Source organism: Jaculus jaculus, chromosome 15, assembly GCF_020740685.1.
Source record: "Jaculus jaculus isolate mJacJac1 chromosome 15, mJacJac1.mat.Y.cur, whole genome shotgun sequence".
NCBI classification, from domain to species: Eukaryota; Metazoa; Chordata; class Mammalia; order Rodentia; family Dipodidae; genus Jaculus; species Jaculus jaculus.
In genome coordinates, this window is record NC_059116.1 from 21,920,230 (window position 1) to 21,935,301 (window position 15,072).

The 15,072-nt window shown below is 43.8% G+C and overlaps 1 protein-coding gene across 1 annotated transcript in view; it reads left to right on the top strand.

Moving 5' to 3' along the window:
* Positions 1-15,072, top strand: part of Greb1l (GREB1 like retinoic acid receptor coactivator) — a 296,540-nt gene that overhangs the window by 195,833 nt on the left and 85,635 nt on the right. The window contains exons 8-11 of the mRNA XM_045135088.1: positions 4,646-4,774; positions 9,816-9,932; positions 10,462-10,581; positions 12,989-13,126. Of these exons, the coding sequence (XP_044991023.1) occupies positions 4,646-4,774; positions 9,816-9,932; positions 10,462-10,581; positions 12,989-13,126 (504 nt within the window). The remainder of the gene's footprint in view (positions 1-4,645; positions 4,775-9,815; positions 9,933-10,461; positions 10,582-12,988; positions 13,127-15,072) is intronic.

Genomic DNA, 15,072 nt, shown 5'->3' on the forward strand with positions numbered 1-15,072 from the left:
CAGTGCGGCCAGGGAGCAGACTCAAGAATTGTGGGAACCCCCAACCTCCAAAATCAGTAAAAAGAGACTGGTTCAAAACAAGACCGGGTGGAAGAGCTGTGGAGGGGGACCCAATATTCCACTCCACCCACCACTAGCCAAGGACCTCAGCTTCAAGCGAGCTTATGGGGCACCACAGGGGTACATATATGCAATACACAACACGCACACACACAAAAAATTAAAACCTTTAATATGGAGTTCTCAAGCAAATATAAAAATAGAATTAACTGATCCACCACTATGGACCAGTCATCAAGTTTAATACTTACCAACATGTCATATCTTTTTGTTTTCATCTTTATTTTCTGAGGTAGGGTTTCACTCTAGCCCAGGCTGGCTTGGAACTCTCTGTAGCCCCAGGCAAGCCTCGAACTCACAGTTATCCTCCTACCTCTGGCTTCCAAGTGCTGGGTTTAAAGGTGTGTGCCACCATGACTTGTTTGGTAATTTTTAGTCTTGCTCGTTTCCTCAATATTTTAAAACAAATCCTAGTCATTATGTTTGGAAGTTTTGTTTAATGTAGCTGTGTACATTTCTTCTTCTTCTTTTTTTTTTTTTTTTTTTTGAGGTAATGTCTCACTTTAGCCCAGGCTGACCTGGAATTCACTATGTAGTCTCAGGGTGGCCTCAAACTCACGGCAATCCTCCTACCTCTGCCTCCCGAGTGCTGGGATTAAAGGTGTGCGCCATCACACCTGGCTATATGCATTTCTTATTAAACTTATTCCCAAGTGTTTTTATCTAACCATAGGTTATGTGTACGCATATATTTATATCTATGCATTTATCTAATACCCTTTCATTATTTTATACTTCTACTTATTTATTTACAAGCAGAAAGAGATAGAAGAGAGGCACAGAGAATGGGCATGCCAGGACCTCCAGCCACTGCAAATGGACTCCAGACACATGTTCCACTTTGTGCATCTGGCCTTATATGGGTATTGGGGGATTCAATCTGTGTCCTTAGGTTTCGCAGGCAAGCACATTAACCGCTTAACCATCTCTCCAGCCCCTTTATTTGTTTTTTCTTAAAGTTTTTTTAAAAATTTATTTATTTATTTGCAAGCACAGAGAGAGAGAGATAGAGATATAGAGAGAAGAGAGACAGACAGAGAGAATGGGCACTCTGTAGCCTCTGCAAACGAACTCCAGATGCGTGCGCCCCCTTGTGCATCTGGCTTACATGGGTCCTGGGAAGTCGAACCTGGGTCCTTTGGCTTTGCAGGCAAGTGCCTTAACTGCTACACCATCTCTCCAGCCCTCCTTTATTATTTTTAAAAATATTGTTCTGTGCTCATTTGAATTTGTTGGTTTGGAAAAACAAAGTGAATTAACACCCCTCCTAATTTGTCAATTAGATTTTCCCTATGAACTCTTTATTATTAATTAGAAATATACTAGAATTGTAGATTTAAATCTGCACTTAAGCTACCAGTCTTGTTCCAAGCAATGTAATTGTGCTCTGAATCAATGATTAGCCTGTGCAATGATCCCACACATTGACCTGGGATTCCTGTCCCGCGTTGTTCTCTGTTAGGATGTGAAAAACCATATTCAGCTCCTGCAGCTTTATAAGGCAGTAAATGTACTTGCTGGCTGCTTTTCTTCCAGTGGACCTTAAAAATGACTTTCTGGTAGCACTTCTGGCCCTCAGAGCAGCACATTAACCCTTCTGAACCAATGAGCATTTCATTCTTTTAAAAATATTTTATTTTTATTTATTTATTTGACAGGAAAAAAGAGAGAGAGAGAGAGAATGGGTGCATCAGGGCCTCCAGACACTGCAAACGAACTCCAGACACATGAGCCCCCTTGTGCATCTGGCTAATGTAGGTCTTGGGGAATCAAACCTGGGTCCTTTGGCTTTGCAGACAAATGTCTTAACTACTAAGCCACCTCTCCAGCCCATTTCATTCTTTTCAGTTCCTATGAGAAGCACTGATTAGATGAATCAGGTATCAGGTTGTGGTATGAAAACTGATTTTTTTGGTTGGATTTTTGTTTTGTTTTTCGAGGTAGGATCTCGCTGTAGCCCCGGCTGACCTGGAATTCACTATGTTGTCTCAGAGTGGCCTCGAACTCACGGTGATCCTCCTACCTCTGCCTCCCAAGTGCTGGGACTAAAGGCGTGCGCCACCTCGCCGGGCTTGAAAACTGACTTTTTTTTTTTTTTTTTTTTTTTTTAGGGAAGAGATGGTTCAGTAGTTAAGAGCACACCCTGCACAAGCGTAGGGCCTGAGGGGACCCCAGTCCACTGGGGTTTGAATCCTCAGAACCCACATAAACAGCTAAGCATGGCCACACACATCTGCAGCCTCAGTCCTATGGGAAGAATCTCTAGGGCTCACGAAAACAGCAACGCTCTGGAAGAGACCGTGTCTCATGGGAAAACAGGCAGATGTACACCTTATGTTCTTTTCTGGCTGCCACAAGCACATGCATGCAGCTCCACATTAACACATACACATGCATACACCACACACATCACACATACTACACACACAAAAATATATATATTTTTTTTATTTTTTATTTATTTATTTGAGAGTGACAGAGACAGAAAGAGGCAGATAGAGAGAGAATGAGCGTGCCAGGGCCTCCAGCCACTGCAAACAAACTCCAGATGCGTGCGCCCCCTTGTGCATCTGGCTAACGTGGGTCCTGGGGAATCGAGCCTCGAACCAGGGTTCTTAGGCTTCACAGGCAAGCACTTAACTGCTAAGCCATCTCTCCAGCCTGCAAAAAATATTGTTAAAGAAAATTTCCGTTGTGACACCATCAGCATCTTTCTCACTGCGGCATGTTGTCCTTCACGCTCTAAGAGTTAGTTGTGACCAGCTCCTTGAACATTTTTCTGAGTCAGCTAATCTGCTTGGCCAGAGTGAAGTCAGGGCTATGGATCTCCACTCACTACAGCTCAGGACTAGAGGCAGTGGCTCTGATATTAAAAGCATGTAGTTGTAGGCTGGAGAAGATTGCTTAGTGGTTATGGCATTTGCCTGTAAAGCCAAAGGACCCATGTTTGATTCCCCAGGACCCACGTTAGCCAGATGCACAAGGGGGTGCATGTGTCTGGTGTTCTTTTGCAGTGGCTGGAGGCCCTGATGCGCCCATTCTCTCTCTCTCTCTTTCTCCCTCTTTCTCTGTCAAATAAGTAAATAAATAAAAATATTTTTTAAAAGCACTTGCTTGTAAAGCCTGACATCCTGGGTTTGATTCCACAGTACCTACTTAAAGCTAGATGCACAAAGTGGCCCATGCGTCTGGAGCTTGTTTGCAGTGGCAGGAGGCCCTGGCGTGTCCATGCTCACTCACTCTGTCTGCTTTTCTTTCTCTCTCTCTCTCTCTTAAGTAAATAAATTTTTTTTTTAAATAAAGAATTCATTTGACTTGAATCTTTATCTCTTCTACAGCCTTTCTCTGAAGTAGCATGTGGTTTTCTGTGCTGAATTATTTTCTGAATCGAAATAGAAGCTTTCACGTAGATATGCTTAATACTGCCATAGGTTAATCTCCATTTACTCAAACAAAAAGAAAAATGGCTTCTTATAAATTGCATGGCACTGCTTACATTGGAAACTCATCTATATAGAGATAAATATCTCTCATTAACATGGGATCTTGAGGGAACTGTGGAGGTGGTTTGATAGGGAATATAATGATATATTGATGACTGATGATCACAGAGTTCTAGGTAGTGAGAAGCAATATATATGAAGTACTTACAATAACACCCAGCACATAGTAACTTTTCGGTTTTTCAAGGTAGGGTTTCGCTCTATGTAGTCTCAGGGTGGCCTCGAACTCATGGTGATCTTCCCACCTCTTCCTCCTGAGTTCTGGGATTAAAAGCATGCTCCACCATGCCTGACTAGTAACTTTTAATGAGTGTTCATTAAATTAATTTAAAAAAATAATTAAGCCTGCCGGGCGTGGTGGTGCATGCCTTTAATCCTAGCACTCGGGAGGCAGAGGTAGGAGGATTGCTGTGAGTTCAAGGCCACCCTAAGACTCCATAGTGAATTCCAGGTCAGCCTGGACTAGAGTGAGACCCTACCTCAAAAACAAAAACAAAAACAAAAACAAACAAACAAACAAACAAAAAAAATATATATATATATATAAAATTAAGCCTGAATTTATAGAAACTAACTTTTCTAAAAGAAAAAAAATCAGAGCTGGATGTGCACGCCTTTAATCCCAGTACTAGGGAGGCAGAGGTAGGAGGATCACTGTGAGTTCGAGGCCACCCTGAGACTCCATAGTGAATTCCAGGTCAGCCTGGGCCAGAGTGAGACCCTACCTCAAAAACCAAAAATAAAATTAAAAAGAAATCAGGATAGCAGCACTTAGGAGTCTGAGGCAGGAGAATTGCCATGAGTTTAAAGCCAGCCTGGACTACAAAGTGAGTTTCAGCTCATTTGGGGCTAGAGTGAGACCCTGCCTTGTAAAACAAAACAAAACAAACAAACAAACAAAAAAGCAGTGAAAGAACTGAAACCGCACAACCTACTTTGTCTCAACTCACCCTTGTTGAATTAACTTCTTTGTTGCATATGTAAGTTGGTTGCTAATTTAAACAACCTCTTTCATTTCCAAGATTCGCCGGCTTTCAGTCCAGCTAACTCTGCAATCAATTTAAGTGGCGCTCAGGACCTGACCCGGAATCAGAATGTTGTGAAGCCACTGGCTTTGTCTTTGCAGGTTGTAGGGAAGACTGGTCCTGCAGGTGACGTTTTCCTTCCATATATTTCTTTGGTAAATAGCCAAAAGACTTGTGTTACACTTCATTGACAAATAGATAGCAGAAAACAAAAGCTGCTTCTACCAAGCCAGCTGGAGACGGCAGTGATGCCGTCAGGATGACCGTTTGGTATACAAGGAGACAGCTTGGGACCAGTTCTGCTCAGCAAACATTCCTTGGGCTCCTGCTGGAACCAGGAATTGGGGTCATAAGGACAAACAAGGAGGGCTGGGGAGACGGGTCAGTGGCAAAAGCGCTTGCTGTGTGAGCACGACAGCCTGAGGCCCTTAGGATCCCCAGAACCCCGGTAGTGAGGTGCGGTAGGGAGTGTGATCCCAGCACACCCACGGCAAGATGGGAGAACCCCCAGAAGTTCACAGCTCAGCTCAGCTGGTGTCTGCAGCAGAAACAAGGTGGCAGGGCAGGACTGACTCGGGAGACGCTCCCTGGCCTCCACACCCGGGCCCGCATGAACACATGGGAACCCACATACGCAAAGGCTAAAAACATGCAAGGCACAATGCCTGACCCCAAACATCCTCGAAAGCCAGTGAGGAAGATAGACTTATAATGGTATTTCCAGTGTACCACAGCCCAGCATTTTAAGGAGTAATCAAGAATGAGTTCTTAGTGAAAGGTAGTCTTTAACAATGAGGAGATATGCACTGTGCAAAAAAGAAAAAAACAAAAAACCAGGCGTGGTGACACATGCCTTTAATCCCAGCACTCAGGAGGCAGAGGTAGGAGGATCACTGTGAGTTTGAAGCCAGCCTGAGAGTACATAGTGAATTCCAGGTCAGCCTGGGCTAAAGTGAAACCCTATCTCGAAAAACCAAAAAAAAAAAAAAAAAAAAAGAAAGAAAAAGTAGAGGAAAAGCATTTCATATTCATGGAAGGAACAGCAGAAACAAAAGTTAAAATGAAGGCTGGCTGGGCGTGGTGGCGCACGCCTTTAATCCCAGCACTCGGGAGGCAGAGGTAGGAGGATCACTGTGAGTTCGAGGCCACCCTGAGACAACATAGTGAATTCAGGTCAGTCTTAGCCAGAGTGAGACCCTACCTCGAAAAACCAAAAATAAATAAATAAATAAAATGAAGGCTGGAGGTATGGCTTAGTGGTTAAGGCGAAGCCTAAGGACCCAGGTTCAACTCCCCAGGATCCGGTTAAGCCAGATGCACAGGTGGCGCATGCACACAAAGTGGTACTCACCTCTGGAGTTTGTTTGCAGTGGCTAAGGCCCTGGCATGCCAGTTCTCTCTTTCTCTCTCACTCTCTCATGAATAAAAATTTTAAAAAAGTTAAAATAGCCGGGTGTGGTGGCGCACACCTTTAATCCCAGCACTTGGGAGGCAGAGGTAGGAGGATCACCATGAGTTAGAAGCCACCCAGAGACTCCATAGTGAATTCCAGGTCAGCCTGGGCTAGAGTGAGACCCTATCTCAGGGAAATAAAAAATCCAACATAATTGAAAGATCATATAACACCGATGGAATATTTGATATTAAATTTGGGGGGAGGGGACTGGAGAGATAGCTCAGCAGTTAAGGCGCTTGCCCGTAAAGCCTAAGGACCCAGGCTCAAGGCTTGATTCCCCAGGACCCACAATAGCCAGATGCACAAGGGGGCGCATGTGTCTGGAGTTCATTTGCAATGGCTGGAAGCCCTGGCGTGCCCATTCTCTCTCTTTATCTCTGCCTCTTTCTCTCTCTGTGTCTGTTGCTCTCAAATAAGTAAGAATAAAAAAAATTAAAATAAAATAAAATAGAAAAAGAAATTTTTGATAGTAATGACCACAGAGAAGAGTCAAAACTCACCCAAGTGCTGAGAAGGGACAGTGGGGTGAGGCATCTCTATCCAACCCGCCAAGGCTCAGAGACCATTGAGGAAGAAGTGAAGGAAAGAATGTGAGAGCCAAAGGAAGGAGAGGATTGCTTACAAGACTGTCTTCCAGACCCAAAGTGCCCTTGACATTCATGACTTCACAATGGCTGACACTACCTACACAAGACCTGCATAAGAGGAGGAAAAAAAAAAAAATGATGGCATTAAAATGGAAGAGAGGCTAGCTAGAAAGAAGAAGGGATTCAGTGGAGGGAGGATTTGAGAGGAGGGAAAAGGGAGGGTGGTAGGCAGGGATTATGGTTTGTTGCCTATATTCATGGAAGTTATCAGGAAAAAGTTCAAAAATATTTTTTAAAAGGAAATAAAGAAACATTGTAATCAGGGCTAGGGAGATGCTTCCATGGATGAAGCTCTTGCGGCACAAGTTCAAATACCTGAGCTTGGCCCCCAGGATCCACATAAGAAGCTGGGCCCCGGCAGGCGGCAATGCCAGCATACCTGCCGCAAGAGAAGAGGCAGAACGGGAGAGTCTGCCGGAAGCACACAGGCCAGCGTGGAGAGAGAAGTGATAGAGAGACCTTTGGGGGCTGGAGGGATGGCTTAGCGGTTAAGGCGTTTGCCTGCAAAGACAAAGGACCTAGGTTCGATTCCCCAGGACCCACATAAACCAGATGCACAAGGGGTCGCAAATGTCTAGAGTTTGTTTGCAGTGGCTGGAGGCCCTGGCACACCCATTTTTTTCTCTCTCCCTCTTTCTCTGTCAAATAAATAAATAAAAATAAAATAATTTTTTAAAAATCCGTTTCTAGGGCTGGAGAGATGGCTTAGCGGTTAAGCGCTTGCCTGTGAAGCCTAAGGACCCTGGTTTGAGGCTCAGTTCCCCAGGTCCCCGTTAGCTAGATGCACAAGGGGGCGCACGCGTCTGGAGTTCGTTTGCAGAGGCTGGAAGCCCTGGCGCACCCATTCTCTCTCTCTCCCTCTATCTGTCTTTCTGTCTGTGTCTGTCACTCTCAAATAAAAAAAAAAAAAAAATCCGTTTCTAAAAAAATAAAAGAGAGACCCTTGCCTCAAACAAGGGGGAAAGTGAGAACTGACACCCAAATATTCTCCTCTGACCTCCACACACATGTGATGGCATATGCATGCCTATACTTACATACATACAGACATCATACACACAAAAAAGAGAATTAAAAAATTATTTATCATTATTGATTTTAAATCTAATGATATTGTCTGACCTCTCAAACAAATAAATATATATTTTTTAATTAGTCTAAAAGACTGTAGGGTCCTAGGAAATCACTTCTGGGTTACATTTAACTTTTTAAGTTTATTTTAATTGATCTGATTTTTTTGTTTTTAATTTCTTCATTGATAACTTTAATATGTGAACACACTGTAATTTGGTCTCATTTCTGTCATATTACCCTTTTGTGTCCCATCTCTCCCAGACCCATTCTACAGAGGACCCTCCTCTTTCAAGGTCATTCTTCCTCCGTTTTGTTGTCTCTATCCTTTTGTCCTTCTCCATCCTGTCTTCCATGTCAACAGTGTTTATCAGCTCAGAATTTTGGGAGCATCAGTAACCATTGTCAGGTCATGAGTGCACCAATTGGTTCACCAACATTTAATTTTTTTATTATATTTATTTTTTATTGACGACTTCCATAATTGTAGACAATAATCCATGGTAATCCCTTCCCTCCCCCACTTTCCCTTTTGAAACTCCACTCTCCATCACATCCCCTCCCGCTGTCAATCAGTCTCTCTTTTATTTCGATGTCATTATCTTTTCCTCCTATTATGATAATGCGTCTTGTGTAGGTAGTGTCAGGCACCGTGAGGTCATGGATTTCCAGGACATTTTGTGTCTGGGGGAGCACGTTATAAGGAGTCCTACCCTTCCTTTGGCTCTTCCATTCTTTCTGCCACCTCTTCCACAATGGACCCTGAGCCTTGGAAGGTGTGACTGAGATGTTTCAGTGCTGAGTACTCCTCAGTCACTTTTCAGCCTCATGGTGCTTTCTGAGTCATCCCAATGTCACTGCCATCTAAAAGGATGAAAAGAGAAGCTTCTCTAACCAAAAGTGAGAGTAGCATCGATATATGGGTATGAACATTAAGAGAAGTGCTTACCAGGCAGTTTGGTGAACATAATATATACATTTAGCCAGACACCAAAAGATGTTATGCCCCTAGGGCTCATGACTACCCCCATTGTAGGTTTTCAGTATTAGGGATGTATTCCCTCCCCTGGAGCGGGCCTCCAGCCCAATTAGACAGTGGTCCCCACAACAGGCATGTCACTATGGCACCCATTGGCTCGTTTGTTTTTTAATTATATTTTTAAATGTTTATTTGACACACACACACAGAGAAGCAGATATTTACAGAGAATGGGCACAGTAGGGCCTCTAACCACTCCAAATGAACTCCAGATGCATGCGCCACCTTGTGCATCTGGCTTACATGAGTACTGGGGAATCGAACCTGGGACCTTAGGCTTCCCGGGCAAACACCTTAACTGCTAAGCCATCTCTCCAGCCCCAACATTTAATATTTCTTCCTTTCTTTCTTTTTACTATTTTATTTATTCATTTATTTGAGAGAGAGAGAAAGATACAGATAGAGAGAATGGGTGTGCCCGGGCCTCTCGCCACTGCAAGCAAACCCCAGACACATATGCCACCTTGTGCATCTGGCTTCATGTACTGGGTACTGGGGAATACCCAGGTCCTTTGGCTTAACTGCTAATCCATCTCTCTAGCCCCTGACATCTAATTTTAAGGAAGGTATTGCACTGATAGTTGTAGTTGGTTTTTTCTTTAATATATTTAATTTATTTATTTGAGAGAGAGAGAGGCAGAGGGGGGGAGAATGGGTGCACAAGGGCCTCCAGCCACTGCAAACGAACTCCAGATGCATGCGCCCCTTTGTGCATCTGGCTTACATGGATCCTGGAGAAATGAACCGGGATCCTTTGGCTTTTACAGGCAAACGCCTTAACCACTAAGCCATCTCTCCAGCCAGGTGTAGTTGTTTTTATGCAAGTGGGCAGAGTCCCACCGGGTGACGTTTCCTCGAGTCCTCAAGTGTGACATTTCTTAGATGGCATTCCACAAACAAGGTGGAGTCCTGCCCAACTTGCTTCTGAGCGGCTCCTCTTGCTTGGTCCTACAGACGCCTCGAACGGGACCAGCAGCCACGGAGGCAAGGGCAGTCCTTCCAGCTCGGCCGCCCCCCGCCCGGGGAGCTACTCCGTGTCACCGAGACCTAGCTATCCATCCACAGAGCAAGGTACCACGCCCATCTTGGACTTTTCGGATAACGCATTGATTGTAGCAGCCATGGAGTCTGGAACAATGAATTGCCTCACAACACACTCCACAGTTTTCCCTTTGCCCGTCATACAATGTTTTGACAGTTTATGAACGTTGAGTCAAAAGCACAGCCAAAGCATTTTGAAAAATCATGGCTTTTGCTAACTAACCAAAGTACAGATTGCGAAGTTTCTCTTGGTTGCGCTCCCCTAGGCGCCCATAAGTCTCCCGTTCTCTGGCTACAAAGTGAGCGTCACCCTGATACTTAAACAACCTCACGGGGATGTTAAGACATGAAAGTAAATGAGCTGGGTGAACTTGTAAATTGTGAAACAGCCTACAGATGGCAGGTCACTGCTGGTGTGACATTGGGTCGTTTCTGTGACTGATTCTACCCTGTCTTCACCTCCCGGACCTCTGAGTAGACCACAGCCAAGGTCCTGTGTGTCTTTAGCGTTCTTTCTCTCTTCCACACCGCTGAAGACATCTTTCCTTCTTGTTTTCAGCTACCATGTTCAGTTCTGGGCCACCCAAGAAACGACACCGGGGATGGTATCCTGGGTCCCCCATCCCCCAACCTGGTTTAGTGGTTTCTGTTCCTACGATTCGTCCTCTCTCAAGAACTGGTAAGATTTTAACAGAAGATGGACTTAAAATGCATTCTTTGGTTTTGGTTTTTCAAGGTAGGGTCTTGCTCTAGCCCAGGCTGACCTAAAATTCACCATGTAGTCTGAGAGAGGCCTTGAGCTCACAGCGATCCTCCTACCTCTGCCTCCTGAGTGCTGGGATTAAAGGCATGTGCCACCACACCCAACTTTTTGGTTTTTCGAGGTAGGGTTTCACTCTAGTCTAGGCTGGAATTCACTCTGAATTCTCAGAGTGGCCTCAAACTCATGGTGATCCTCCTACCTCTGCCTCCTGAGTGCTGGGATTAACAGGCGTGAGCCACCACACCCGGCTCTAAAAGTTCATTTTTATTTATTTTTATTATTATTATTATTATTATTAGAGGCAGGGTCTCACTCTAGCCCAAGCTGACCTGGAATTTACTATGGAGTCTCAGGGTGACCTCAAACTCACAGCAATCCTCCTACCTCTGCCTCCCGAGTGCTGGGATTAACAGGCATGCGCCACCACGCTCGACTCTAAAAGTTCACTTTTAATTAGCCAGCATAAGTTCTTTCTCTGAATGCTTGAAGATAAACATCCTTAACCAATTGTGATAACTAGTAGATTATGTAAGGCTACAAATAGTAGTTAATATTTTGTTCCCATCACATCTTCTTTCTCTACAAGCACATGGGCCATCACAGTTGAGCTCAGTTTAACCCATGACATTGATAAAACACTCTTTGCAAAGGGCATAATGCCACCACATTGTTACCTTAGGGTGTGGATGGGCTTGCTTTGTCAGTGGCTGTACTAGACTTGACCTTGAGAAATGTGATTCTCTATGTGATCTATGCTTGTTTCTTTGGCTTGCGTGGTTCAGTGTATGACTAGAATTGGAGAAACACCTGGTTTCCCTTAATACTAACAAAACTGTGGTCATATGGTATCCACAGTTAAAAATTCAAACATATGTCTACCTGTTGTGCTAAATAGACAATTGCAGTATTCACATTCTAAGATAGAGCTGGGTCAGCTGTGGTGGTATTAAGCAGGGTGTGGTGGTGCACACCAGTAATTTTAATCAGGGGGAAGCAGAGGTAGGAGGATTGCTGTGAGTCCGTGGCCAGCCTGAGACTACATAGGGAATTCCAGGTCAGCCTGGACTAAAAATAAGACCCTACTTTGAAAAAAACAAAAATAAAAAAATAATTGTTTTTCCCAAGGTAGACTCTCTAGACAAGGCTGACCTGGAACTCAACTCTATAGTCCAAGCTGGCCTCGAACTCACAGCGATCCTCCTACCTCTGCCTCCTGAGTGCTAGGATTAAAGGTGTGCACCATCACACCCGACAAAAAATAATAAGAAGAAAACATAGGTAGACTTCTTAAAAGTTTTTCAAATTTATTTAAATAGTTTTTAAAGTGCCATAGAAATCTCATATATGCCGAGAATTATGGCACCCAGTTAGCCTGGCTGCGTCCAGGTAGTACTGATTAATGATAAGTTTATTCATACATTTCTGTTCTCAAAGTTTATATAATGGAGGGTTGGAGAGATGGCTTAGCAGTTAAGGCCTTTGCTTGCAAAGCCAAAGGATCCCAGTTTGATTCCTCAGGATCCATGTAAGCCAGCTGCACAAGGGGCGCATGCATTAGGAGTTCCTTTGCTGTGGTTGGAAGCCCTGACATGCCCATTCATTCTCTCTCTCTCTTTCTCTCAAATAAATAAATAAATAGAATATATTTTTTAAAAATTTATATAGTGGAAAAATATGTCTTTGGTAATCTGATGGGGGAAAAGAAAATACAGAACTGAAGCCACAAAAGTATATTGAAAAAACGACCAAAATTTTAAATATAGGTATCTATTGATGATGTGACTATGGTTAATTTTTTCTTCTATTTTTTAAAAGATTTTATTTTTGTTTATTTATTTATTAAAGACAGAGAGAGGGAGAGAGAAAGAGTGAGAATGGGCATGCCAGGGCCTCTAGCCACAGCAGAGGAACTCTAGACGCATGTGCTACCGTGTGCACCTGGCTTAAGTGGGACCTGGAGAATCGAACCAGGGTCCTTAGGCTTTGCAGGCACGTGCCTTAACCACTAAGTCATCTCTCCATCCCTTTTCTTCTAATTTTATATAATGTTCATAAATTATATTAATAAAAAATAACTCATTAAGACTTAGAACACTGTTTCAAGTATCAAAAACTGCATAACTTGATGGAGAATGGAGTTTCAAAGGGGAAAGGGGAGGGAGGGCATTACCATGGGATACTGTTTACAATCATGGAAGTTGTTAATTAAAAAAATTTTTTTTTAAACTGCATAACTTTCCTTAGCATTTCCATTTAGCTTTCATGCCTAAAGCTTCTTGTGAAACAAGTTCTTTGTTTTTTTCCTTTTTTTTTTTTTTTCCAGAACCCCTTTTATCTGCCCCAGGTCCACAGACCCCACTAACTGGAATTTTACAACCTCGGCCCATTCCTGCAGGGGAAACTGTAATTGTTCCTGAAAACCTGCTGAGTAACTCAGGAATTAGACCAGTCATTCTGATAGGTAAGGCAAAGGCATTCCAAGTTGCTGGCCTCCTCTGGAATCTAGGAATGTCTCTCCCTCCTGGATGGTGGTGGGTTTATTCACACGCGCATGTGCGTGTTCATTCTTCCATTGATCCTTCCACCTTGATTGGGCAGCTCCTTCACGCTGCATTGAGCATGTGGCTGGAAGCTGAGACTCAGGCAAAGTCTTTCCTTCAAGGAGCACTGTTCAGCAGGGGAATCTGACCCTCCATTAACCACCAGGGTCAGTAAACAGCCATTACAACACACTAGCTGGCAGAGGTTCACAGCCAAGAGTTGAAGAGGTCATGGGGGAGAGGGCTCACCTCTCACTGGAAGGGTCTGAAAGGTTTTAAGCTCTGTCCTGAAGGTTGATAAGAGTGAACAGGTTGGGAAAAAAGGAGCAGCTCCATTGTAGCAAGCCAAACGCCATAGAGAATGCAACAAGCTAAGGTTGCTTAGGAGAAGCAAGAAACCCCACAGGCTCAGGTCTGAACCAGCGGGCAGCGCCTGCCTGTGAATCAGTGACTTTAACAGTCCTGGTGCCTTTCCAGGCTATATGCAAGAAGTGGTATAGAAGTGTCAGGGCCTAAATTCCAAGCCTCCAATCCCTGCATTCCAAGACTAATTGAGGACCTTTCACACCCACAGTCTCCTCGGTGCCATTCAGGCCTAGGCAGGAAGCTGCCTGCTTTCCCTCCGGGATAACAGGTAGTGTGTGTCGGCTTCTTATCTGCTCTTGCGGTTGGCCTGACTCAGTGGACTTGGATGGTTTAGCCGCAAGCCCTGGCCTTATCAGGCTGCCCTAGGTTCTCATCCTGGGTCTGTAGGCATGGGGGAATCCCCATTGTTTTAACTTCCCCGAGACCCAGGAAGTCGCCAAGCTTCATCATAACGTAACTCAGCCTTGGAAAGATATGAAGATCATGGGCACAGAGTCGGCCTGCCTCCTCTGCCACACCACCAAAATACGGTGTGTTTTCAGCATATTTTTAGCCTGTCTACTTCTAAGAGGCTTTGAGGCTATCTCCTGCCATTCACAGAAAACTAAGCAAATAATAATAATAATAATAATAATAATAATAATTAATAATAATAAAATCGCTAATATACCCAAAGGAGTAGGAAATACCTAAGCACCAGTAGCTGGCAAAATATTGCCATCAGCTGGGTGTGGTGATGCACACCTGTAATCCCAGAGGCAGAGGTAGGAGGATCATTATAAGTTTGAAGCCAGCCTAAGACTACATACTGAATTCCAGGTCAACCTGGGCTAGATAGAGGAAGACCCTACTTTGAAAAATAAAATCATATATATATATATATATATATATATACACACACACACATACATACATACACACACACACACACACACACACACATACATATCAGTGACTTTAGCTCCCCCCAAAAAACCTTCAGGAAGTAAACATGTTACTATATGTTATTATTGTGGTGTTTGTGTGTGTGCGTTTTGTTTTGTTTTTGTCTCACCCAGAAAGAAAATGGGTCAGGAATGGAACTTTATCAAAAAAAATTTTTTTTTTAATTTTTTGAGGTAGGGTCTCACTAACCCAGGCTGAGCTAGAATTCACTAATGCAGAGTGGCCTCGAACTCAAGGCGATCCTCCTACCTCTGCCTCCCGAGTGCTAGGATTAAAGACATGCACCACCACACCCAGCTTCAAAATCCATTTTTTTTAATATTTATTTATTTGGAAGAGAGAGAATGAGAGAGAGAATGGGAGTGCCAGGGCCTCCTATGGCTGCAAATGAACCCCAGGCACATGTGCCACTTTGTGTATCTGGCTTTATATGGGTACTGGGGAATCAAACCTTGGCTGTCACACTTTGCAACCAAGTGCCTTTAACCATCTATCTCTGTCTGTAGCCCAAAACTCTGTGTGTGTGTGTGTGTGTGTGTGTGTGTGTGTGTGTGTG